The following is a 27,623-nucleotide window of genomic DNA, read 5'->3' as shown; positions in this document are numbered from 1 at the left end:
TATATATATATATACTATTATGCATAGAAAAAAAAGAATATGCACTAAGATAGTACAGTAGTGACTTGAGTAGTAAGAAAGTGATGTCATAATTTTTGTATTTTTTGCTTTGCTTTTCTAATTTTACATGTTAAACTTGCATTAATGTATATATTTATTAATTTTTATATATTTATTAAAATTATATACATATAGCATGCCTGAAAGCTGTACCCAGATGCTCCTGAGCTATCACAAACTTAACATAGCCAGTTACCCTACTTAATTAGCATGTCTAAAATACTTTCTCCTAGAGAGTTCCTTATCTCAGTGGATGCCATCAATTGTTTGTCAGGAGTCCTATCCTTAATCAACTTCCCATATCTCTTCCACAACTGTCACACGTAACCAATCACTAAGTCCTGTTGATTTTGCTGCTTAAAACTTGAAAATCTTCACATTTTTATTCTGCTATCACAATTTCCTTAACAATCTAGTTCCATAATCTGACCTCCCCGTTTAATACCTCCTCTCATTCCTGCCCAAGGTTTCCCACTGTCCTCGGGATAAAGTCTAAATACCTTAATATGTGTTATAAGCTTCAATCAACCGCCCCTGCATAAATGATGTCTCTGATATGTGTCCATATTTTTGTGCCTAAGCTACTGATTGATGTAGGAAACTCCTCACTGTAAATCTCCATAGTTTACAGTAACATAGTTGGAGAGTAACAAAAAATCTTTGAGAAAAAGCAAAAGGGCATTTCCATTTGATTTTCGACACTAAGATCTGCAGTAGAAAGTACATGACGCTTTATTCTTCTATCCTAGGACCATTTATTGAATATCCATTCTCCACTAACATGTAATATCTCTATCATAAAGCAAGTTGCCATGTGTGTGTGGGTGTATTTCTGGAGTTTCTACTCTCATTGATTAATCTATTTTTCTAATACTGACCCACTACCACACTGCATAAATTACAGATTTATAAGAAATTTCCCCAACCCTTTTTCTCTCCTGAAACTGATTCTTCTTTGTTAAATGATTAACTCTTCACTGATACAGACCAATGCTTAAATTGCACTTATTTTTTTGTACCTACTGAAAGTATGTTATATAATCTTTTCTATCCTTACATTGCCCTCTTTTGTTCCAAGGTCATCAAATACACCCCAATCTTAGAAGCACTACTGAAAATGTGTATGACTGGTCACAAGGAGGTCTAGGCAATGGTAGTAATGAGGAAGAAAAATCCACTTTACTGGGAGAAAAACATCTCTGTTATGTGGTCTAAACTGATGGTGAATCAAGGCTTTTTTTTTTTTAATTATACAAAAAGATCCATTCTGATGTGCTCTGTGACAAACATCATACACTTATACAGTGTGTATTAGGTATGTGTCTGTTTATGTGTTCTCAGCATATCAGGATATTAAAATACCTAAGTTGGAATTTATATATTTACAAGCTATGGCCCTAAATTATACTTAAAAACATCACCTTAAACTGGAACTTAACTGCTAAAGGAAAATACTTTGGAAACACAGGGGACTTGGAGAGAAGGGTGACGGGGGAAGTTTACCTGGAAGTGAGGCTCCTTGAGTATACCAACCAGTTCTGCCGCATTTTCATCCACATTTATTAGAGGAGTGATATCTTCAAGAATTTCATTGACTAATTCCAAGTTATTGTCACTGACGGCTTCTAGTTTTGAATCTTCTAGCCTCTCATGAGCCTAAAAGACATTATATTAAAGTAATAATACATATTTTTTTTGCTCTAGACTGTGGTTTTCTTCTTGATTTGTTTCTTTTTCATAAAGTTTTAAAAGAAATTACCTGAAGATTTGATTCACTGAAACAAAATTTAATACTTCGATCAGAGTCAATAACATAGATTTTTAAAAGTTATTATGTTGTTATGCAGTATAATAAATGTTGACCTCTATTCCTATCCTGAAAGTCATGGAAAACTCATTTTTATAACTAAACTATGAAAAAACTAAATAGGCTAGATGACAACTTAAAAAACATATTCACTACCCAACAGAACTTCCTAATGATTTTCTAGTCTAGGCTCAAACTCTAGATAACACTGTTCATACTTTATTAAAGTAAATGACTAAGCATAATAAAAATAAAGAATAGGAACCTAATCATAATATGGATTACTATTCAAAAAATGATAAAAATTATTTTGGGAACCCCAGAATCCTAAAGCTACTATTTTCCAATTTTGAAAATCAGTGAAAAAAGTCAATTCAGGGAAGGCAGCTCTTGAATTGGACCTTGAAGAGCAATATGATTTCATGTCTCAATATCTTAAGCTGTGGGTTTTTTTTAAAATCTCATAATCTATTCCACAGAAAATAGATTATGAATCACCCTGTCACAAGAAATAAGTAGTCCTAGTTATTGTTTAATATTGGGAGTAAAGTAGAGTTTTAAATTCAAATTGAGAATGAACACTAACCAGTCTTCATCACTTAGTGTTGTTTTTCTGATAAATGGTTGCTGTCTGATTTTTGAAGACAGGCAAAGCATAATTATTAAGATTTAATTTATAAATGAAACCATGCAAGATGATGAGACTTACACTTAACATTTTAAGATTCATTTCTGTAAGTGTTGAAGAAAAATCCAAATTTCAAGTGGCAGCAGCATCAATTAAACTTTATCTGGTACCTATGACACGTAGATGTTATTTCTACCATTTAGAGTGAATCTTAAAGAGTCCAAATACACCTTCTAATTTTTAAAATGCAATTTTTAAAATTTAAATATATTTTCTTCAGGTGATTCACAAAGTGAAGTAAGTTTTTTAAGTGAAAGGGGGAACTATATATTAAGCAACATTTTTACAAAACATCTCAGAAGAAGCAATTTTAAGTCACATGAAATAAACAGATAAAGAAGAAATTATAACTGCTATTAAACAAAGAAAAATGTCAAAAGACAAAATGTAATTTAAACAGAGTTTCTCTTAGATTTAGATAAGAAAAAAATTAAGAAGATTAGAAAATGCCACAAAGAATAAGAATAGGTAAATGTGTAATTTTCTGAAAACCTGATAAGGATAGGATAATGAGGACACTCAATATCTGTCATGGACTAATACGAACATTGGAAAAAAACTAAAATAATGTATAGAATTAGTGAACTCTTACAAAACAAGTGAGAATTGTTGACTTTTTAAATACAGAAATTTAGATAATAAATATCTAATTTAGGATCATTAACCTTGCAATACCCTAACATTCTTATGATAGTATAAGGAAACTTAAGGAAAAAAGGAATAAAAAACCTTAACATTTATTGAGGACTATTGTGTGTGTGTGTCAAGAACTATATTCCAAGTACAGTGTGAGTGTATAAGAACAAGCGTGTGTGTGTGTGTGTGTATTCAGCAAAGGTAGGTACGTTATTATCATCCTCACCTTACAACATAGGCCCTGATGTAAAATGAGATAAAGTGATTTGCTTGAATTCACAATCCTAGTAAGTGGCAGAGAGTCAGGTCGTCTAATATCAAGGCTTAAGTTCTTACCTACTAAAGCTTATTTGACTTTACCCTTATACAGACAGCAACGCTAACATCACCTTGCAGTTAATGATTCCATCTAACACATGATGCATTATTCTCATTTTTTTAAATGTGTGAGAGGTGCTCTCACAAATTGCTAGTTGAGTAGCTGCTTCTTAGTATGGCTATTCCAGTCCAGGTGTGTTAATTTGTTCTACCACATCTATTTGCATAGTTATTTTATAATCCTATGGTTCAAGATACCATCCACTCCTTGAACCTTCACCCTTCTGCTCTAAGAGCTATAAAGACCATCTCTTTCTCTAGGAAACAGATAATGACTGGCTTACAATTTTCAGGTACTATGGCAATATATCTTCTATAATAGCCTATGTTACATGATCAGCATATAGTGACAATACTTATACATTGGTAGACTTTGGTTCAAGACTTTAAGACAAAAAGGAAAAGAAATGGTCACTGACTTGAAAACTCTAACATAGCTCCCGTCTTGTCTATGTTCATCTACCTTATTGCTCCCAAGCTGGGTGAGGACAGGTGGGAATGTGGAAAGACTAATGGTAAGAGAGAAAGAGGAAGTCAATTAGGAGGCAGAATTATGTTATAAAAACAAACAAACAAACATGAAGGTTTTTTCACATCAACTGCACAGACTGGTTTTATAGTAGGAAAGAATTTCACTATACAATACAGAAATTCTCAGAGGAAGATAAAGCTTTTCAGTGAAACTGCAGCTGTGATTATATTAACATGGAAAACCAATTTCTGAAATATAGTTAGGTTCAATCAAGATCAATTTTATTTTTATTTTATTTTTTCCAAGAAAGCAAATACAGGTCCATATTGTTAATCTGTAGCTTTTTAAGCTCTAAGATATTGTGAAAGAAATTTAAAGTCAGAATTTATTTAGTAGCTTTCAAGAGGCAAGTACCAATTCTGATTTAACTAATCAAACAAAAGACAAAGGAAACACTTGAAAACTAACCAGAGGGACAGATGAATCATACACTATTTGAATAAAGGAGTCTTGTTTCCTTTAAGAAAAAGCATTACTAGAAAGCTAGCATAACTCAACAAAAACGTATTTCACCTGCCACAAGTGGTTGGAAGAACACGCCATGACTGGCTTTGCAGAATACTTGGAGCTGATACAAATATGGCCTAGCCTTCTTGTAGGTCCAGTTCTTAGAATCCTATTCACCACCGCACCATAGAAAAATGAACTGCAGAAGAAAAAGTTCTTTCAGAACTTCTGGGTATTTCACCCAAACACAGTCCAACCATGCTTGCAAAAAGAAAAAAAATTTAACAAAAGTTATGGGCTATATCTAAAGGGACAAATACTATTATCTAGAAATGATAATACTAACATTCAACAACAATAAAAAATAACCTGATTCAAAAGGAGCAAGACTTGAATAGACAATTCTCCAAAGATATAAGAATGGCCAATAAGCACATGGGAAAAAGTTAGCAAGCCAGAAGATATGTCGATAGAAACCTCCCAGACTAAAAAATCGAAGAGAAAACAGAATGAAGCGTGGAACAGAATACCTAAGGAACATGGGACAATTACAAAGGATGTAACATATACATGATGGGAATGCCAGAAGGAAAGGAATAAGAAAAGGGAGCAGAAAAAATAGTTATGAAACATTTGTTATAATTAATGAACTAATACTGATACACTATTATTAACTAAAGTCTATGGTTTACATTAAGGTCCACTCTTTGTGTTTTACAGTCCCAGGCATTTTGCCAAATGCAGAGTTGCATCTATCCACCTTTAAGGTTTCATACAGAATAGTTTCACTGCCCTAAAAATGCCCCGTGCTCCCCCCACTCATCCTCCTTTGCACTCTCCTAAATCCTGGCAACTACTTTATTTTGTACTGTTCATAGTTTTTGCTTTTTCTAGAATATCATATATTTGGAATCATACGGTAAGTAGCCTTTTCAGACTGGCTTCTTTCGGTCAGCAATAAGCATTTAAGGTTCCTCTGTGTATTAATGGCTCATTTATTTTTTTTTATCGCTGAGTAATATTCCATTGTACAGACGTACCACACTCTGTTTATCCATGCGTCTATTGATAGGCATTGTGATTACTTCCAAGTTTTGACAATTATCACTAAAGCTATTATAAACATTCATGTGTAGGAGTCTGTGTGAACATAAATTATCAACTCACTTGGGTAAACACCAAGGAGTGTGATTGCTGGATTGTATGGTAGTAACATTATGCTCAGTTTGGTAAGAAAACCACCAGATTGTCTTCCAAAGTAGTTGTACCACGTTGCATTGCTACCAGCAATGAACAAGCAGCTTCCTTTTAGGATATATGTCTTGCAAATATTTTCTCCCAGTCTACATCTTGTTTTTTCATTTTCTTAATGAAAAATATTTTCTCCCAGTCTACATCTTGTTTTTTCATTTTCTTTTGAAGAGGAAAAGTTTTTGATTTTGATAAAATCTAGTTAATCAAGTTTTTCATTAAACTTCATGCTTTTTATATGATAGCTAAGAAGTTTTTCTCTAACCCAGAGTCACAGTTTTTCCGCATGAGGAAAATGATGATGTTCTTTCTTTTTGCATATAAATATTCAATTGTTCCAGCAAAATTTATTGAAAAGACTATCATTTCTCCATTGGATGGATTACCATGGCAGTACTAACAAAAAAATTAGTTGGCCATATAAGTGTTGGTCTCATTCAGGTCTCTGTTCTGTGTCGTTGGTCTATATGCCAATATTACATTGTCATCATTACTGTAGGGTCATAGTAATCCTTAAAATCAGGATTTGGAAGACATCAAATTTTGTTCCCTTTCAAAATTGTGTTGGCTAGTCTGAGTCCTTCATAAATTTCAACATTATCTTGTCAGCTGAAATTTTGACTGGGATTATAGCTCAGTTTGTGAAGAATAAATGTATTAAGAGAACTGAGCCTTCTGATGTCTTCATTTGTATGTACACGCATATCTCATTTTATTGTGTTTTGCTTTACTGCATTTCGAAGATACTGTACTTTTTACAAATTGAAGGTCTGTGAAACCCTGTGTCAAGTAAACCGATTGGTGCCATTTTTCTAACAGCAATTGCTCACTTTATGTCTCTGCCACATTTGGTGATTCTCACAACATTTCAAACTTTATTATTATTGCATTTGTTATGGTAATCTGTGAGCTGTGACCTTTAATGTTACTACCGTAATTGTTTTGGGGTGCCATGAACCACACTCATAAAAGATGGCAAACTTAATAAATGTTATGTATTCTGACTGCTCCACCAACCGGCCAGCCGAGATAGGCTGAAAGCTAGGCCTGTTGTGCCAGTTAGCCAAGTTGTGAATGTAGATGGAAAGTTCTTAAAGGAAATTAAAAGTGCTAGGTATGCCTGTACATACATACATCCAGTGAACACCGGAATGATAAGAAAGGAAAACAGCCTTACTGCTGAAATGGAGAAAGGTTTAGTGGTCTGGATACAGAAGATCAAACCAGCTACAACATTCCTTCAAGCCAAAGTCTATTCCAGAGCAAGGCCCTAACTCTCTTCAATTCTATGAAGGCTGAGAGAGGTGAGAAAGTTGCAGAAGAAAAGTCTGAAGCTAGCAGAGGTCAGTTCATTAGATTAGGAAAGAAGAAGCCACTCCACAACATAAAAGTGCAAAATGAGTCAGCAGGTGCTGATGTAAAGGCTACGAGTTATCCAGAAGATCTAGCAAAGGTAATTAGTGAAGGTGGCCCCACTAAACAACAGATTACACTAAACGACAGATTTTTAATATAGACAAAACAGCCTTATATTGGGGAAAACTCTACCTAGGATTTTCACAGTTGGAGAGGAGAAGTCAATGCCTGGCTTCAAAGCTTCGAGGGGCAGCCTGACTCTCTTGTTAGGGGCCAACGCAGCTGGTGACTAGAAGCCAATGCATACTCACCATTCTGAAAATCCTAGGGCCCTTAGGAATTACCCTAAGCCTACTGGGCCTGTGCTCTATAACTGGAACAACAACGCCTGGATGACAGCACATCTGTTTACAAAATGACTTACTGAATATTTTAATCCCACTGTTGAGATCTGCTCAAGAAAAAAAGGGATTCCTTTCCAATTATCACTGTTCATTAACGATGCATGTGGCCACCCAAGAGCTCTGACGGAGATGTACGATGAGATTCCTGTTGTTCTCATACCTGCTAACACACATCTATTCTGCAGCCCGTGAACCAAGGAGTAATTTTGACTTTCAAGCATTACGATTTAAGAAATACATTTTGTAAGGCTATAGCTGCCATAGAGAGTGATTCCTCTGATGAATCTGGGCAAAGTAAATTAAAAACCTGGAAGATAATCATTCTAGATGCCATTAAGAACATTTGTGATTCATGGGAAGAGGTCAAAATGTCAACATTAACAGGAGTTTGAAAGAAGTGGAGTCCAATTCTCGTGGATGACTTTGAGAAGGTCCAGACTTCAGTGGAGGAAGTAACTGCAGATATGGTAGAAATAACAAGAGAACTAGTGAAACCTAAAGATGTAGCTGAACTGCTGCAATCTCAGGATAAACTTTAATGAATGAGGAGCTAGTTGTTAAGGATGTACAAAGAAAGTGGTTTCTTGAAATGGAAGCTACTCCGGGTGAAGAAGCTGTGAAGATTATTGAAATGACAACAAAGAATTTAGAATATTATATAAACTTAGTTGATAAAGCAGCAGCAGGGCTTGAGGGGATTGACTTCGACTTTGTGCTGCAATCTCAGGATAAACTTTAATGAATGAGGAGCTAGTTGTTAAGGATGTACAAAGAAAGTGGTTTCTTGAAATGGAAGCTACTCCGGGTGAAGAAGCTGTGAAGATTATTGAAATGACAACAAAGAATTTAGAATATTATATAAACTTAGTTGATAAAGCAGCAGCAGGGTTTGAGGGGATTGACTTCGACTTTAAAAGGAGTTTTACTGTGGGTAAAATGCTATCAAACAGCATTGTATGTTACAGAGAAAGGAAGAGTCAATTGATGCAGAAAACTTCACTGTTGTCTTATTTTAATAAATTGCCACTGCCACCCCAACCTTCAACAACCACCACTCTGATCAGTGAGCGGCCATCAACACTGAGCCAAGACCTTCCACCAACAAAAAGATTTAGACTTGCTGAAGGCTCAATGATGGTTAGCATTTTTTAACAATACAGTACTTTTAAATGAAGGTATATTCATATGGTTTTTTAGACATAAGGCTACTGCACACTTAACAGACTACAGTATAGTATAAACGTAACTTTTATATGCACTGGAAAAACAAAAAATTTGCATGACTGATTTTATTGCAGTATTTGCTTTATTAGGTGGTCTGAACTGTACCTGCGATATCTCCGAGGTATGCTTGTATAATATTATTTAAAGACTTTTATAAACTATAAGCACATTTTAAGGTGCCTTACATAATGTTATCTAGTTTCTACAACTACAGATCAAAAGTTATAATTTAAATGAACACGGGGACAGGTGTGTACTAGATACATTGACAATAAAAACTGACAATTAACAGAATAAATCAAGGGAAAGGCCAAAAACTATTTTTAAAGTACCAATAACAGCTTGGGGTAAGCCATTTAATATAGGCTTAAACAGCCCCTACAGATTCTGACCGACCCTGAAGCTAAAATTTTTTCCTGACACAATACAGTGAATGAATGATATTTATGACAAAAAGCTTGAATCTGAAAGTAAATAATATCCTATATATAATTATTAAAGTACAGGACTAAGTAATAAACTTTGAATAAACTGCAATTAAAACTTATGAAAATATCAAGGGGTACTTATTGGGGGGGTTCTCTTTGTGATTATATAAATGTCTAACTACTACGCTGTACACCAGAAATTAGTATAATATTAAATGTCAACTATAATTGAAAAACATTGTTTTCATAACAAAAATAAAAATTCTAGTTGGGTAATCTGCGAGTGGATTAATTTCTACCTAGGAGCCAAAGCCTTTACATCATGTGATCTTAGAATAATTAGGTTTGTGAATAATATGAAGAATCTGCATCATTAATTCACTTTTACCAATGATAAACTTTGTAAAAGGTATCGTTTTTCAGAAGTATTAGAAGAAAACAAGTAATAGACTGTAGCGAATAAAACAGTCACAGGAGAGGGTGAAACTGACCTTCTGGGAATGAGCAAATGGGCTACGTGAAGACATCAATGGGACAGCAGGGCTGTGAAGTGGTTGATACATCAAGCTTTAGTGATGTTTAGACAAATTACTCCAGGGAACTAGCATAAGTGAAATAAAATTGGACCAAAAATGGTTGTATTCATGGATAAGCTAAGGAGATTACTAAAGAGCTGATTACAGAAACAGACTTAAAATAGCAGGGTTATCCTACAGAATACAAGATCTCAGAAAGTATTAGACAGAGGAAGTCAGGAATTGAAATGAAAAACAGGTGCAGGCTAATAAAATCGGTATCATGCTGTGGTTGAAAACGGAGATGGGATCGGGATCTTTTTCACATGCCCAGTTTTAACATGACTGTTGTTATAATTTCCCTAAAACTTTACATTTGTTAGGCTGAAACTAAGAGTCATTTCATTCTGAATTTAAAGTCAGCATAGAAAGGGCAAATGTGGTCTAATTCTGGTGTACGGTATTTTCATTATGTGATAAGTGTTATTATTTGCTAACTAAGCCTCAGGCATATCATTTTGTTCGGAAACAGTAATATCTGAAAAGACTTCTGCAAAAATGATTTAAAAAAATAATGTAGTAATCTTGTGAATAAACCAATATACCTTAGCAAGTGATTTTACAATAGGATTCTCCATAATCCCCTTGAGGAAAATGAGGTCTATTTCTTCGGCTCCCGTAGATGAGGGCAGCTCCGTGAGGTTATCCAACACTTGCTGCATTGCTGCTGAGATAAAATATACAAAAAAAAAACAAAAGCCTTAAATTCTAAGCCATTATGAAATGCGATTACAAAATAACTCAAATAAAAAGGCATTAACAATTAACGCTCTTGAAAAACTGCATTTTAAAAAACTGAATTGTTAAATAGTATAAGTTTCTAATTGACTTGCCATGAATTAGTAGAACAGGTTTTTTTATATACAATTTAGGCTTTATACATATACTTACAACCTTATACTTGTTTTATATTTTTCAAATTAAAAAAACCTTACTCAAGAAGATATATAAAATTTTAATAAATCTATTTAAAAAAGATTGAATTACTAATCAGGAAACTTCTCACAAACCTGGAACCAGATGGTTTCATTGGTGAATTCCATCAAACACTTCAGAATTAAAACCAATACTTAACAAACTCTTCCAAAAAAAAAATAGGAGAGGAGGGAACACGTCTCAACTATTTTATGAGATCCTGATACCAAATCCAGACAAAGACATCACAAGAAAATTAAATGAAGATGCAAAAGTCTTTAGTAAAAGATTAGCAAATGGAATCCAACAACATATGAAAAGAACTGTATACAACGACCAAGTACAATTTATCCCGGGAATGCAAGAGAGGACCATCAACACATGAAAATCTATCAATGCGATATACTGTATTAATAGTACAAAAACAAACAAACAAACAACAACAACAAAAACATGATAATATCATTAGACACAGAGAAAGCATTTGACAAAATCTAATATCCTTTCGTGATAAAAACATTCCACAAACTAGGTACAGAAGGGAAATTTCCTCAACTTGCTGAAGGGCTTCTATGAAAAATTCCATAGCTAACATCATACTTAATGGTGAAAGACTGAATATTTTCCCATAAGATCAGGACAAGGCAAGGATGTCTACTCTTGCTACTTCTACTCAACATTGTACTGGAGGTTCTAGCCAGGATAGTTAGGCAAGAAATAAAAGGCATCGAGATGGAAAGAAATAAGTAAAACTACTTCTTTTTGCAGATGACATGGTACTGTATATAGAAAACTCTAAAAAATATACAAATAAATTTATTAGAATAAATGAGTTCAGCAAGGTCACAAAATATAAGATCAAAATACAAAATCAATTATATTTCTACACACTAGCAATGAGCCTACAAAGGAAATTAAGAAAATCATTCCTTTTACAACAGTATCAAAAACAATTAGAAATTAGAAAAAAATGTAATGAAAGAACTGTAAGATTTGTACACTGAAACTATATAATGTCATTGAAAGAATTTTAAAAGCCTTAAATAAACAGAAAGATATCTCATATTCATGGACTGCTAAGATGGCAATATTCACCAAAATGATCCAGATTTAATGCAATCTCTATCAAAATCTCAGCTACTCCCCATCCCATCCTTTTCTTTTTTTTTTTTTTTTGCAGAAATTGATAAGTTGATCCTAAAATTCATGTAACAAATGCAGATAAGCCAGAATAGCCAATCTCCAAAACAACAAAGCTGGAAGACCCACACTTAATTCCAAAATGGACTAAAAAGCTACAGTAATCAAGACTGTGTGGTACTAGCATAAAGACACACATGTAACTAAAGTTATATGAGTCCAAAAATAAATTCATAAATTTATGGTCAACTGATTTTCAACAATGGTGACAAGATAATTCAGTGGAGGAAAGAACAGTCTTTTCAATAAATGGTACTCGGACAACCGGATATGCCTATGCAAGAGAGTGAAGTTAGACCTCACTTCATTCAATAGTCTTAATTTTATTGAGATTAATTTTATTAGTTTTATCTTCTCTTGATGTTTCTTTAGAATAAGTCTGCTAATATTGCAGTTGTTTAATATTCATTTTCCATTTTTATTAAAATATAAACATTGCTAAAAGTCAGACTGTACTACTATGTGGCTTATAATGAAATTTAGCAGCTCTCTGTTCCATACTGTCCACCCCTCCCAACTTATCCTACTCTCCAGTAACTACTTTGAATTTAAGTTTCTTTTAATCATGTCTATATTTCTGGATACATGCTAACGTTGCTACGTTGCTACTTTTTGATTTATCCATTTTAGACATTATGTATTTATTTTCTGTTAGAATACTAGAAGGTTAAGCTTTTACCTTCTATCTACACACTGGCAATTTTTTTACAAAATCAACAGTTGGTGCTTTTCATATGGAACTCCTACAAGGTTTTTTCCCCCAGACTTTGCAAGAAACTTTGTGTCGTTCCATCAGCAATTTTTCCAAATGCTCAAATAATTGTCTAATACTCTACCAGACCCTCTCCCTGTCTTCTAGCCCTGAACTCCCTCCCAAACTACTCTTGTACATTAAATCTAGACAAGTTTATCTCTATCTAGGTCTCTATTCAGTACATGTAAACAGGAGGAAAATGTGGCCTTAAAACAAGGAGAAGAAAAACCGGTATTGGGCTAAGGTGAGGAAAGAAGACACAAGGAAATAAAGAATATAAACGAAGGCCACTTCAATAATTTCACTTGTGGTCCAATGTGTACCTTTAAGTGGGCAAGAAACAATAGAATCAACCACCTTTAGAAGTGTTTTTTACCCTGTAGCTATAAATGTAGTTAGCTCTGCTTCTCATAAATACTTTTTCCTTTCCTTTGAAATTCTGCATTTGCCTGTATTTTTATTATAAAAAATTTCAAATATACAGGAGACAAAATAATATAATGAACCCAATAACTACCAGCTCTAACAATTAACACCTCATGGCAATCTTGTTTCATACCCCTATCTACTTATCTTAGTCAACTTTGAAGGAAACCCCAGACATATTTTAGTGTATATGCCTAAAGGATCAGCACTCTTTTAAAACAATGTAACCAAAATACTGTTAACACATCTAACAAAGTAACAGTAATTCCTTAATATCACCAAATATGTAGCTGGTGTTCAAATTTCCAGTTGTTCAATGTTTTTTAAAAATGTATCCTCTATATTGGTTCTTATATTTTTATACTTGTGCTAATTAATAAGTGGAAAGAAAAGTAGTGGAGATTGTGAAATATACCTTTGGTTATTTTGAAGATTTTCATAAGTTATTTAATTCTTGATTATATGCAATTCAATTAAAAACTGGTAAGACTGCCAATATCCCAGGTCCTGGAAAGGGAATCCTGAATATTATAAAGTTGCCAAACATCCCCAAACTAATTTGTACATTTAACAGAAGTCTAATCGAAGTCCCCAGCCATGTTTTCAGTCCAGGTCTGGCCTGGCCTTCCCCCACAAGGAAACGGCCGGGAGCTCCAGGGAACCGGGCTCAGGCAGGGCAAGGGCATATACCGATGATGTTGGGCTAAGGCTGAGGAGGCCATGGCGTCCGGCAGTACCTGGCTGTCCAGGGGGAATGGTGGGTTGGAGAAGGTTGACAGGAACCTGGGATTTGTACTGCTTTTTATTTTTGTAAAGAAGCAAACCATGTGCTTTTCAACGAAATCTTGAAGACCTCATCTCATGTCCCCATGGGATACATGCTCCAAAGACTTGAAGGAGGAACTGATAACTCGACTATTCAGGCTTCATTCAGTCTATCAAGTATGAATCCTAGAGCTCCTTGCAGAGGATGATGCAAGACTGCTAGAGCTGAAAGCCCAGAGAAATCAGCATCCCTACTACTCTCTGTGTGGGATGAAAGCTCTGGATGCCATCCGTGCCCCTAAGATCCCATTTCAAGCTGAAGGTTGGTGTCCCCATTCCTTAGTGGGCAAGAATTTCTGCTCCTACCTGCTGGAATTGCGAAACACTAAGACCCCTTGCAAGGGTGTGCTCAGGGCCCTCACTGACACCCTGCTGGATGGCTGAGATGGCCGCTACGGAACTCTGGCCTGTGGCCAGGTGTACCTGTGCTACCAGGAGGCACCAACTGAGCTGGCCACCGTGGTCAACGCGCACAGTGGGAGCTCTCTGCGACTACACCATCAGCAGCCAACCACCTGACCCGGTCTCCTGAAGCCCCCTCAACAACCTTCAGGTAGCACGCCTCCCCTCCAGTCAGAAGAGCGTATTTGCCGAGCACTTCCTCAAACTGAAGAGCTTCAAGGACAGCTGTTAACACACTGGGGAGCACTCTGGGTTGGTGCTGAAGGGCTCTCCAAGACTGAGCCGGACAAACTGCAGCGTGCTTGCCCGGCAGCTCGCAAGTCACCCGGCTCAGCAGGTCTGGACTGGACCAGCCGAAGGCCCTGCTGAGTCCAGAGCCCTGAGGGCTCGTCTTACGGGTTCACCCCCAGCCCTTTCTTACGGGCAGTTTCAGAACATCTGCTAAGACTTCCTCCCCTCAGAATAGCACGGCGCTGTTCTGAAGTTGAATCCAGATGCTATTCTTAATGTCCCTGTCCATGCTTCTTTAAAAATCCTCACTTGGTCTCGGCCACGGGTCACCTGCACTGCTCCCGGCCATTTAATCCCAAAGGTGAGAGCTGTCTTCCTGATCTTCCCCTTTGTACGTAGCTACATGGGAACCGTTTGGGTCTGGGGCATCTCAGAGCTGACTGGTGGGAAAGGCAGACAGGGACCGGTGGGGGAGGTTGGGTGAGGTGGTGGGTGTGTGTGGAACAACTTACCCAGTGTTCCAGTTAAACCAGGATGTCAAAACATTCACACAGCTTCCCTGCCATGCAAGGACCGGCCCTAACACTTGCATCCCAAACTCTCGTTGTGAGCGAACTGAATGATGTTCTGACGCCCGGCATAACCCCATGCCCCCTCAGTGACTGGGATGCGATGGGACAGTACGAAGGAATGGTTCCCCCTCGCGAGCCAATTCACCGGACTGACTGTGTAAATTAGTTACCTAATAACAGGAACTATGAAAAGAACACAATGGTTCCTTTTAACAAAATTATTCTAAGCACATTTGAGAAAATATGTAAGAAATGAGAGAAGTAACCTTATAAAATATTAAAATATGAACTAAATCTATAATTACTCAGACATGGATGACCACAAGGCAACTCCAGTGTAAAGGCTTAATGTACAAAACAGGCAGCTCTCTGTGGTGGGAACCTTCCAAAGCTGGGTGGGAGCCAGGGAAGCAGGGAAGTGTCCCAATTTACTCAGAGCTTCTGGGAAGAAAGGAAAGTCCCGAAACTCAGAAAGTAACTTTTCTACAAGTTCCACTCCTCCTCCATAATCACTAGAGGATAGACCCTTTAATTAGAAGTTAGATTAAATGACATATAAATGGAATTTTTATTTGAGCTAGAGAAAAATTAATACATTTACTCTAGACCCTTCAGCTACAAATATGAGCAAATCAATCACAAAGCTCTTATGAAAACTAGCAACTCACCAGTTTCGACAACCAGAAGCATTACCCGCCAAAGAAACAATTACTTGGGGCGGGGGAGGGGGAGAGAAAGAGCAAAAGACATAAAGAAAAAAGATTAAACTACAATGTGCGGGAAGTCCAGACTGAAGAATTCTCTCCCCGGATAAGGACGAGTAGAGGGAAAGCATGAGAAAGCTGCTATGGGTCATGAAAGACCAAAATTTACAGGGTAATGGGGAATTCAGAAATAGAAAAAATCAGAATTATAAAAGAGAAAGCAGAAATCAATCGGAAAAAAAAAAACCCAGAGATTTGATCGATAAGCTGGCTTTTTCAAAAGACCAATAAACACGGACAAAGACTTGGCTAGTCTGATTAAGAGAAGGCACAAGTCACATTAGGAACACAATGAGAAAATAACAGCGGGAATAAAGAGGATTAAAAAGAGAAGAGAATGAACAACTTTATTTTAAAATCTAGTCAAGTAGAGATTTTCTAGAAAAATGTCAATTATTGAAGTTTACGAGAAAGAGGTAAAAATGGAAATAGTTTATAACAAAATAATTGAAAAGGTTTTCAAAGATCTATCCTTTTACAAAGACATTAGCCCTAGATAGATAAAGGAATATATTCTATCATACCTTTAAGAAACAGACAATTCATATCTTTAAAATAACAATTAACAGCCAAGTACAGTTTATCCTAGTAATGTAAAGATGGTTTAACATTAAAAATACGTAATGTAATTTAATATATTTCCACAGTATAAGAAAAAAAACCCCACAATCATCTCAATGCTTCAAATATATCTAATAAAATTCAAACACAGTCCTAATGGAAAATCTTAACCATAGTAAGAATAGAAGGAAACCAATAATTTTATACTGGAATCTATACGAAGTATCATAGTTAATGAGGAAATGTCAGAAGCTTTACTGTAAAGTCAGGAACAAGATAAAAATGTCCACTAGACCACTGCTTTTCAAACTTAAATAGAAAATTTTAATCAATATTGTGACATGACATTTTTAAGAAATACAGATAACTATCTACTGAGAAAAGTCTCCAGGAATCAGTTGAAAAATTATTAAAGGTATAAGAATTTGGCTAAGTGACTAGACATAAGAGCAATATAGAAAAATCAAGTTTTCCTAAATAAGAGTAATAACCAACTAGAAAACATCATTGGGGAGAAAAGAGATACTAGTCACAACAGCAACAAAATCTACAAATAAGGGAAAAGACTAAAATAAAAATGTTCAGACAGATACGAGGCAAACTATAAAATACACTAAAGGACATTTAAAATAAGTAAATGAAGATACCATGTTCTGAGGTAGAAAGACTCAACACTATAAAAATGTCAATTCTCTCCAAATCATTCCTAAAAACAAAACAAAACACAACCAAAAAACTGAATAATTCCTAATAGAAACCCCAACGGGATAGTTTTGGTAAACTTATTCTAAAATTTATGTGAAAGAGTATTATGTAGAACTAGCCAATGCATTTGGAAAAAAGCATAAATGTAAAGGAAGTACCTGTGCTTATCAAGAATAAAAACACTATAAATTAAAATGGTGCAACATTAACAGAGTAACAGATAAATCTTGACATAGTAGCTAAATAGGATTTAATTCATGCTTAAAGGTTACATTTAAAATCAGTGGCAGTAGGGTTCAACTAAATATAGTAGATTTAAGTTTATATCCTTTCCCTTCAGAATTTATTAAAACGGCAGCAAAGTATTAATAGCAGGTTTTTTCTTTTAAAGCCACAAGAAGAATGGTTAATGAGAAAACAAATGAACAAAAAAATAGCAAAAATATTTGAAAATCTGAAAGTGGTAGGAATAGAAACTAAGCCAGAGTAAAGGAAGCAGTAGATTCTATCTTCTAAAATATCTGTGTAATCCAACAATTCATTGCCATCATCCTCCATGAGTCCTAGCCAAAACCATTTCTCGCCCAGACTACCACAGAAGCCTCCCACATATTTATATGTATAATCATTAAAATATAAATTTATGGCATATAAGCCTTTTAATACATTGCTAGATTCATCTGTACCACCCTTTTGTAGTTTTAGTCATACCCATCTCTCCTCTGTCCTGATGCAGAGTCTGCCCCTCACCTTGCCTGTAACCACCACTGTGTACCTAATTCATACACATCCCTCAGGAGCAGGAAACCCATGTCCCTGGCTGTACCTACTAAAATAAAGTCTCCTAATATATATTTTCATAGCATTCTATACTTTATAGCTCTGACAAACATAATCAAATATTTTGTTTAGTGTATAACTTCCTTTCTAAATTCTAACTCTGATGAGCACAGAAATCACACCTGTCTTGTTCAAACCTATGTTCTCACCAACCACCCCACAGTCTGGTACATCATAAGTTCTCAATAATATAGTTTCAGTCTCAAAAGTGGAACAGTGTTGTTACCAAAACCAAGAATAGTTTTTTTAAATTAGATATTATTTATAAATAAAAAGTCTGTATGATACTTGGAATCAGCAATATGGGTAGTTTACAAAGCAGTTATATCAAAGCTATCAACTTCCTATAAACTGTACAACAAACCATAAAGAAGTGGTATCTTTCAATGCTTAGTCCACTAAAATGGCTAGCTTTTACAGTAATACTTCTTACATGTAAATATATTTCTAACTTTCTATAATATAGTTCAGTATACACAGCAAATTTAATAAAATGAATGGCATTTACCCAAAATATTCTGTTCCAAATGCCTTGTAGAATTGCTTTTATAAAAGCATTTCTACCCAGTTTTAGAACTATAATTAAATAAACTATTCTTAATTAATTAGGGCTAGAACCTATTTTTAATATTAAAAATTCTTTTGTGACCACATTTGGTGGTATATTCACTTCCTTTCAGTTCAACAATCTGAATTCCCCACTGAAAATATGACAGGTAAATTAAGTTTTCAGAAGATGTTAAAAATTACCTCTGCTTTTATAGTTTATAAATTATTTCACTAGAATCATGCTGCATAATTTACAGAAGCCAGGAAATGAAAAACAAAATCTTATTCTATGTGCACTTGGAAAGATTTAAGAATAATTTTCAAGGAGGTACCTAAAAGTTATCTGGACTATTTCTAATGCATTTGCAATAGAAAAGCAAAATTCTTTAAAAAAATACATTTCTGAGAAATGATATAGGAAAAAAAACCCCACTGAAATGTGGATCAAGTCAGGTTTCTCTAAGGTTAAATTTTGACACAATTATTTTTACACAACTGGTTTGACCAAGACAGCAGAGTTCATGTAAACCATTTAGTTAACTCAATTAGACAATAGTTTTCTATAAAATGACTGTGTACTGTCGATACCTTAGCTTTCAAACTAGTATCTTGAAATTCTAATTTGGATATACGGGATCAAAGAAGAAAAGTAAAATTTTGAGTGCACCGCGCTAATTTAATCAACATTAACTGAGTTCTTATAGGCCTGACGACAAGACACAATGTTAGATGTTGAAGGGAATCGAGATGCACTATCCGTTCCTCTAAAAACTCCATCTTGTAGAGTAGACCAAAACATGTAAACAAGTGTATAAAGCACAATAATAAGAACATTATGAAGGAATCACAGAGTTAGGTGATGTAGCAGTTAAAAGCCTGGACTCTGCCACTTAACTAGTCCTACAAACCCGAGTAAATGCCTTAACCAACCTCCCCAAGTCGGTTTCTTCCATCCGTTAAGTGGGCGAATGACAATGGTTTGTAGCTCACAGGGTTGTTGCTGCTAAATAATACACGGGAAACTCCTCGAACAATAGTTCCTGGTGCATTATTTACGCTGAGGGAGTACAGGAAAGGAGCAAAATGTTGACTCTTTCTTTGACGGGGGTGGCAGGATGATGATAACAAGATGGAAAAGTAGGGAGACACAGTGGAAAGGCATCCTCCTGAAAATCACCAAACCGCGTTCACCCTACTGAGAATCCGGAATGCATGGTCAGTATTTAAAGCCTTGATACAAAAGGTGGAGTTGGAGTTTCCGCAGCATTCCTAGCACACCTCCAAGCGCGGAGTCAACAGAAGGAAAGGGTGAAGGGCGGGCAGGCGCAGCGGCGGGGCAGTGGCGGGGCACTGGAGGGGCAGCGGCTGAGGGCTGGTAAGGAGCCCCGCGCACGAGCGCGCGCTTTCGGGCCAAAGCACCACCAGCTTCCTTCCGGAGACAGCGGGTGTTCTTCTGCGCAGGAAGGGTCCCTGGCGGGGATGCTGGGTCCGAAACGCGGCGCACAGAGGCTGAGGCAGATCTGCTTCTTCGTATCAGACATTCCAGGGCGGTGGGGAACGAGACTACCTGGGAGTGAATACACTAAAGCAGTATTTCTCAAACGGAAAACTTGGGGAGCAAAAATTCCTTTTTGCACAGTATTGTGCGCCACCAAAATGCCTGCAGTGATTCACACTTCTCATGACAACTAGAAACTCCCCTGACCACATTCTCCAACACTTTCAGGGGTGTGGCATCACTTCCTTCCCTTCTGTGCTTCCAACTTAAAGCATCTTACTAACGTTAATATGTTCTATCTCCAGGGTAAAATCTGCCTTCTTAATTTAGCTATGTGGGGGGCTCCCGGCTTTTTCACCTGCTCTTTGCCTACAAACCTGAAAGAGAAGCCTACCTGAGGACTTAGTGCCCGCGCATGCCCCTCCCCCCATTCCAGAGCCAGGGCTGGGGGTGGGAGGACGGCCTGTACTGCTCCGGAGGAAATGTTCATCAGATTTATACTCTGGATTAATCAACCTAGTCCCTCACATATAAATATAAACCAACCACTATGGATCAGTAGAAGAAAATATCAGTGACAGTGGACAGAGATGACCAAACTGGGGCAGGGACAGATGGTGTTGAGCACAGAATTTAACATTTTTCTTTTTATTAGCATTCTCACAGATATCTGAGAGGCTACTGCCACGAAGAGGGAGAAAATGGAGCAACCCAAGGATAAGAAAAATTTCCCAGTAATTAAAAATATCGTTGTCACATTTTAAAAAAATCAAACAGCGAACTAAGTGATAGAATAAGGTTGAAACTGCTAATTAGGAAAATCAAGTTAAAGTAAATGCCTAAATGCAGAACAAAGAGAAAAAGGCGGAAAATATGAGAAAACTGAAAACATAGGCCAAGTCTAACAGTGCTACCAGGATTTTCATAAGACAAGGTCAGAGACAAGATGGAAGGAAATAGTTGAAGAAATAATAGAAGAAAATGTCCCCGTGTTTTAAATGTCAAACAAAACAAAACTTCAGAATAAAAAGCTTTCCATGTGCAGAGCAGATTGAATGAAAAAGATCCAGATCTGGACACATTTAAATGCGACTTCAGAATGCCAAGGACTAAAAGGGGAGAAAATGAAGATTTCTAGAAAGAAAAGAGCTATGCAGAAGGAATAATAATCAGACTTCCACTTCATTTATTACTGGTAACACTGAATACCAGAAGATAATGAAGTAAAAACGTCAAACGAGTTAAAAAGCTTTACATGTTATTTTTAAAAAGCTGTTATATATTCACACACATACATACAAATATGTATATGTGTGTATATCTACACATACATAGTACAAGAAAGTCCATACTGAAATATTCAAAAATAAACACAAAAATTGATCTCCTCCAAAGAGATTTCCTTTCTAACCTTTCAGACAAAATTTATACCTGTATCTGAATATATCCTTTTTAATTACATACATGTGATTGTTTTATTAATAAATTAACCTAGTGATCTTTACATATTGGAACTCATTCTTTTCAATATATCTAATACTATATGGATGCAAAATTTATTGCTATATGGATACAAAATTTATTTAGTTTGTTCTCTATTAAAAGATATACAAGTTGCTTTCATTTTTTGCAGTTATAATCAGGGTCACAATCAGAATATGTCTATATCCAGACACACATATATATTTATATATGCATCATTAGGAAGTAAATACTAAGAGCAGAATTGCTATGTCAAAAGTATATGATTTTTCAACTGTCAGTATCAAACTGTCCTTTAGGCAGGTTTTATCAATTACATTTCCATCAAGAGGTCCTCATTTCATTATTTGTTATAATAATGAATCGCCTCATAAAGACATATCGTAAATGCTGAAAACTCATGCAGCAAAAGAAGTGATTGAGATAAAGTGAGAACTAAATTCTAAATTCTAATCTCATTTTTTTCCAATATAGCATTAAAAAAAAATCCAACCACATTTCCTTATCTGTAAATTATAAATGACACTGATACAACTCACAAGGTTATACAATTAAATAACTAATCTACTAAAAATGTGTAAAGGCTAAATATTCTGTTTTATCTAATATCCTGCAATTCATAATCTCTTCAGCCATCTCTCATTATGACATACTAATTCAGTATCAGTGAAAAATGAATCTCAACAGCAATTTAATTACAATTTTTTCTTACTTTAAAAACAATGTTTTTTTAAAAAAATTAAAATAGTTGAGTTTTTCTAATTTAATCTTCTTAACTGACCACTTTGCACCTCATCATCTTCTGATGACAAGTTTAATTCAGAAAGTGAAATAACGTTTTTAATGAACTTATCAATATTTCTATTATAAATCAAATGCCTTGCAAAAGCAATTAGTATAACTGTCTGGCAATGTTACTTCTCAGAAACAATTTTCTATTATATGCAATGCTTTCGGAAAAATAGTCCTCTCAAGAAAAAAAAAAGGCAGGTTCTGCATTCTGGATCCACCCCCTCCCCCGCCCCACAAACATGTTTAAAACATTGTTTCACTTCCTTCTGGGCTCTATGGTCTCCAATGAGAAATCCGCATTCATTTAAATAGTTATTAGTGGGCTTTGGATTTTTGTTTTCGGTATTTTTGTGTGTGTCTTATTATTAGCAGTTTGACTACGATGTGTCGGGGTATGAATTTCATTGGGCTTATCCCATTGTAGGTTCACGGAACCTCTTGCATCTATGGTTTACGTCTTTCATTAAATATGAGAAGTTTTCAGCCAGTATTTCTTCAAAAATTTTTCTGCACCAAAGTCTTTCTTCTTTACTTCTGAGTGTCTAATGAAACAAAACGTTGTTTACCTTCTAGTGTCGTCCCATAGGTCTCCGAAGTTCTACTCATCACTGTTTCAACTTTTTTTCTCTGTTGCTCAATTTGGGTAAACGTCTAATGATCTGTCTTCAAGTTCACAGACTCTCTTTGTCATCTGCATTCTGCTACTGTGCTTGTCCACTGAGTTTTTATTTGTTATATTTCAGTTCCAAATTTTCCATCTTATAGAACCCTTTGTAAGTTACGTTTTCCACCAAATTTGGGATGGTTTGGTGCAATTACTTATTATTTCTTTTATAGCTGTATTTCAGAGTGTACATAATACAGAATATGCCTGCATCTGTCCAGTTTTTATAGCTGTATACAGTTCAAGAGACAAGGTTATAGTGTGCTTACTCCATCTCACGGAACCTTTTTTAAGTTATATTTTCCACCAAATGTGGGTTGCTTTGGTGCCATTATGTCTTCGAATATTTTTTTTGTCTCTTTCTTTCCTTCCTTTTTGTCTGGAACTCTCATTACACGCGTGTGAAAATGCTTGACATTGCCCCCGGGTCTCTGAGACTCTGTTTACTTTTCTTAACATCTTTTTTTCCCCACTCTTCTTTGGACTGAATACTTTCTGTGGATCTTCTCATTTTCACGGCTACCTCCAAACTGCTGCTGAGCCTACCCAGTGAATTCTTCATTTCAATTAACTGTACTCTTCAAATCTAAAATTTCTATTTGGTTCTTCTTTTCTAATTTGTTTCTCTAGTGCGATTCTCTATTTGTTGCGTGTCGTTAGCTTGCTGTCCTTTGCCCATCTAAATTAAACATATCTGAAACAGCCAATCTGAAGTCTTTGTTAAATCAAACGTTGAACCCACTCGGAGTCAGTTTCCATTGACTGTTTTTCCTGATTATGGTTCACACTTTCCCGATTCTTTTCTTTTTTTATTTCATATCCAGCAGTTTTTGGTTGAAAACTGAACCTTTGATATATTATAGTAACTGCAGATTCGTTTTATTTTTCAGAGTTGTTGAGTCCTTTTTAGTAATTCATCTAAACTTAAAATGCAGAAGCTGAATCCCTCCATGACAGGCAGTCGGGACATCTCTGTTCAGTTTTTTAATTCTTTTCATATTTTACCTGGCTTTCTAGGGGTTGTACCTATGTCTGCTCAGCTTAATCATCATCATCGAACGACTTGGGCAAAGGTTGTGCTCAAAAATCTCAAGTTTCTGCGACTTCCACCCTCCGTCAGCTGATTTGGGTACAGGCTGGGGAACGCATTCAGAGTTGCAGCCAGCTCTCCCAAGTCTCCCTTGTTTTGAACTTCTTTTGCCAGGCTCCCTCAGGTCTCCCCCTCCACGCATGTAGTTCCCAGTCGACCAGGGCTGTGTGGAGAGCTTATCACAGTCTTTCTATGGCTCGCTCATTTCTAGGATTTCCCTATTAAATTTTACTGGTCCACCACTCTCCCCAAACCAGGTCCACGACCTTGAACTGGCAAAACAGCAGGGTTTTTTTCCATCTGTTTCCAACCAAATCCATCATTTTTCACCAGCAAAGCCACAGGTTTTTGTGTCCTCCCTAACTTCTTTTCCTGAATCAAGCCATCCCCCACCCCCAACTCTTTGGCAGCAAAGCTGCTGGCTTTCTCAGCCAGCCCCAAGCTAGTAAAGCGTCAGTTGTCATCAACTGAGCAAAGAGGGTAGAGTGGGGGGCAGCTGGGCAGGTATCTGGAAAGAGCCCAGGCACGAAGGCCACAGACTCACACTGCTCTAACCCCCAGCCCTAACAGCTCTGCAAGATCAATTTTTTCAATTGTCTTTGGTCAATTTCCAATACCCCTAAATGGCTGTTTTCAACCATTTTGTCCAGTTTTATATTTGTTTTAGAAATAGGAGAATTGCCAGACTCTGCATGCCACCATTACTGGAATTCAAGCAATGTTTTTAATGAAAGATTTTCAAGTTTTAACTGTACTAAGTCTGCATTGTCACAACGTATTATCAAGTGAAAGAGATCATCATGATAATTGGTAATACTCTTCTAATGAGACAATTTTTAGATGCTCATTGTGACATTACTGGAAACACTAGAAAAAACAAACCACCTCGATATTCCTCAGCAGGGTAATAGCTGAATAGCCATCATATGAGTATCTGAGGCAGTTAAAAGAACAACATGGCTTTATATGTTCTAAAATGTAAATACTCTCCTAAACACACTTTTCTGTGAAAAAAAAAAAACAAGTGCCATAAAGATCATGTGATACTTATAGAAATGAGGCACACAAAACGATGCTATATTTTCCACAGGTACAAATATATAAATATAAAGGAAACGGCCTGGAAAAATAAAACAAAATGTGATAGGTATAACCCTGGCTGAAGGAGCAGAGGTTGAAAAAGGGGCTAGTTAGAAAGGCTCTTGGCTGTATCTGGTAACATCTTAAAATTGTTACAAAATTAATATATTTATGTATCCTGTGTAACAAAACAATAACTTAACAAATGAATTGCTCAGGGATGAACTGTATATTTGGAGAGTCAATATCGTAAGGGTTTCTAGAGGTTTCTGTAGAGACTCATAAGGATGAAGGAAAATCACTTTACCTAATAAAATGAAGTACCCTTACATACAAGATTTTATTGGGCAAAAATGCTTAGCCTCATTTCTCTAGTCATGAACTTGTCTCTCTAAAGATAATCTCCTTATATAGAATACTTCATCCCTTAAATACCCATTCCTTATGTATTACTGTGTACTTTTTATCATGGATTTCTTTCCCATTAAGCCACTTCAGTCTACCACATGAAATAATATCCTTTAATAGCTTTAACTTGCACAGTTTAAGTTATGACTTCTTTAATGCCTACAGTTAAGATTATAATGATGAAACTAACAATTACTCTCAATTCTTTAAATTTCATCCTACAAATCAGATTTTCTTTTCTATTTTTACCCTAATCACAATCTTTATAGATTTCAAAACCTAAATGTAGACTTCAAGACACTTTGGGAATAAATGAAAACAACCTATCTTTCACTTTAAGCCAACCTCACACAAAATGAAAACTGTAGTTCCTACATATAGCCTCAGGGTATTTGGTTTGAGATTACTGAGAATTAAGCTCTATACTGATTCTTGAAAAATACTTATCAGGCCAGAAGACTTTTCTTACTCCCCTATAATACAATATTACTCTCTCACAATTGTAAAATGATAAAATAGACGATCTTTTCTATTTGCAGTAAAGGACTGAGGAAGAATTTCTTACTATTGTCATTATATAAGGAGCCTTTTTATAAGCATTCTTTCAGACTCTTCAGCTCATATAAACATGCCTACACATGCCAATTTAAGCAGAGCCATCAAGTGGTCTCAGTGGTACAAGTCTTAAGGACCCCTTATTCTTTATAACTCCTCCATCGCTGAATCATGCCTGCATACCACTGCACACATACAAATCATCTATTTTAATTCTATTTTTAAGTCAGTTGTCCATTGTCTTCTACCTAGATTGTCATTTCAATATTCATTTTTGCATGTTCTCTAACTTAGTGAATCCTAAGTGTTGCTCTATGTCACTACTTGAGTTCATATAATAACCGCCTTATGTGTGTAGGTTGTTACCTTTTTCTATATTTTCTATCCCATTTTAGTCTCAAAAATTGCCATACGCTGATGGGATAGGTATTATCTCCATTTTATAGATAAGAAAAATGGGGCCCCAAAAGTTTAAGAGACATGCAGAGGTGGGCCAATAAAGGAAAAAAAAAAAAAAATCAAGAATTCAGTTCAACTCATTGACCCCAAACCATGCTCGTCTTTCTCAACTGTAATCATAGATTATAAGCAGCATTCTCCATAGATGACCCCTCTACAAAGCAATCTCAATATTTTCCCCAAACAGAAGGAAGGAAAAGGTCCAAGGGACTGGAAGGATAATCAATCAGGACATTTTGCAAGGGACTGGCCAAGAGATAGGGATATGATGAGCTCCGTTCTGTCACTGAGGGCTTGCATTTCAACAAGTAGCAGACATGAAAGAAAATCAAGAAACAATCGAGTTTGGTCAGTGGAGAGAGCACCGGGCATGAGAAAATGCAATTTCTAGTTTTCCTGTTGCCACTACGCAGCATGACTTTACTGATTTTAGCCCTGAAGGGGTAGACACAGGGATTTCTATGGATCAACGCCAGCCACCTCTCCTCACTCCTACTGCCATGGCAAATAGTTGGACATGGTAGTGGAATCAGAAATATCTTGAGAAACTTGGAAGTAGGTGCAAAATTTAATAAGATGAAGAAAAGAATGAGTTGCAGCAGTAACACGCACAGGAGCAGCAAATGACTGAAATAAATGCTTGCAAGGACAATGGATGACTGCAACAAAAGCAAGGTTAGGGGTCAGAAATGGCCTTTAGAAACTACTTGCAGTCAGAAGTGTCCAGAGATGCTGGATGCTAGGGGTCGACAGTGGGTTAAGATACTTCTCCCTGCTCTATTTTATGATCTCTGGCTCCTTGGAACTGTGAAAGGTAAACAGCCATTGAATCAAATGTATTTACTGAAATCTGAAGAAAAGGAAGTATTAAATATAAAACTTTTCCTTTTTTTTAAATTACCAACTTTCTTTTTCCTTTCATATTCTTTGCTTAAAGTAATTTTTTTAGGGTTGAAAGCAATTAGCAAGAATGAGAGAAAATCTGAAGAAAGAGTGAAAACAAACACAGATTTTAACTATGTCACTGTACATTATGTAATTCAAAAAAAAAAAAAAAAAAAAAAC

The 27,623-nt window shown here is 35.9% G+C and overlaps 1 protein-coding gene and 1 pseudogene across 4 annotated transcripts in view; one reads left to right on the top strand and one right to left on the bottom strand.

The window, feature by feature from the left end:
- The window catches only part of MPP6 (membrane palmitoylated protein 6), a 63,790-nt gene that overhangs the window by 34,603 nt on the left and 1,564 nt on the right, over nucleotides 1–27,623 (bottom strand). For 2 of the 4 annotated variants that reach the window (XM_015589520.2, XM_025046802.1), the window contains exons 2-3: nucleotides 10,332–10,453; nucleotides 1,564–1,716 (exon numbers count right to left, since the gene is read on the bottom strand). In XM_015589520.2, the coding sequence (XP_015445006.1) occupies nucleotides 1,564–1,716; nucleotides 10,332–10,448 (270 nt within the window). In that variant the 5' untranslated portion in view covers nucleotides 10,449–10,453. The remainder of the gene's footprint in view (nucleotides 1–1,563; nucleotides 1,717–10,331; nucleotides 10,454–27,623) is intronic. The other 2 variants (XM_015589519.2, XM_025046801.1) reach the window with 1 other exon arrangement.
- Nucleotides 13,573–14,540, top strand: LOC102885579 (annotated as a pseudogene).

Source organism: Pteropus alecto, unplaced genomic scaffold (genome assembly GCF_000325575.1).
Source record: "Pteropus alecto unplaced genomic scaffold, ASM32557v1 scaffold21, whole genome shotgun sequence".
Lineage (NCBI taxonomy): Eukaryota > Metazoa > Chordata > Mammalia > Chiroptera > Pteropodidae > Pteropus > Pteropus alecto.
Note: the sequence above shows the minus strand (reverse complement) of the source record. Positions and strands in the feature narration are given on the sequence as shown.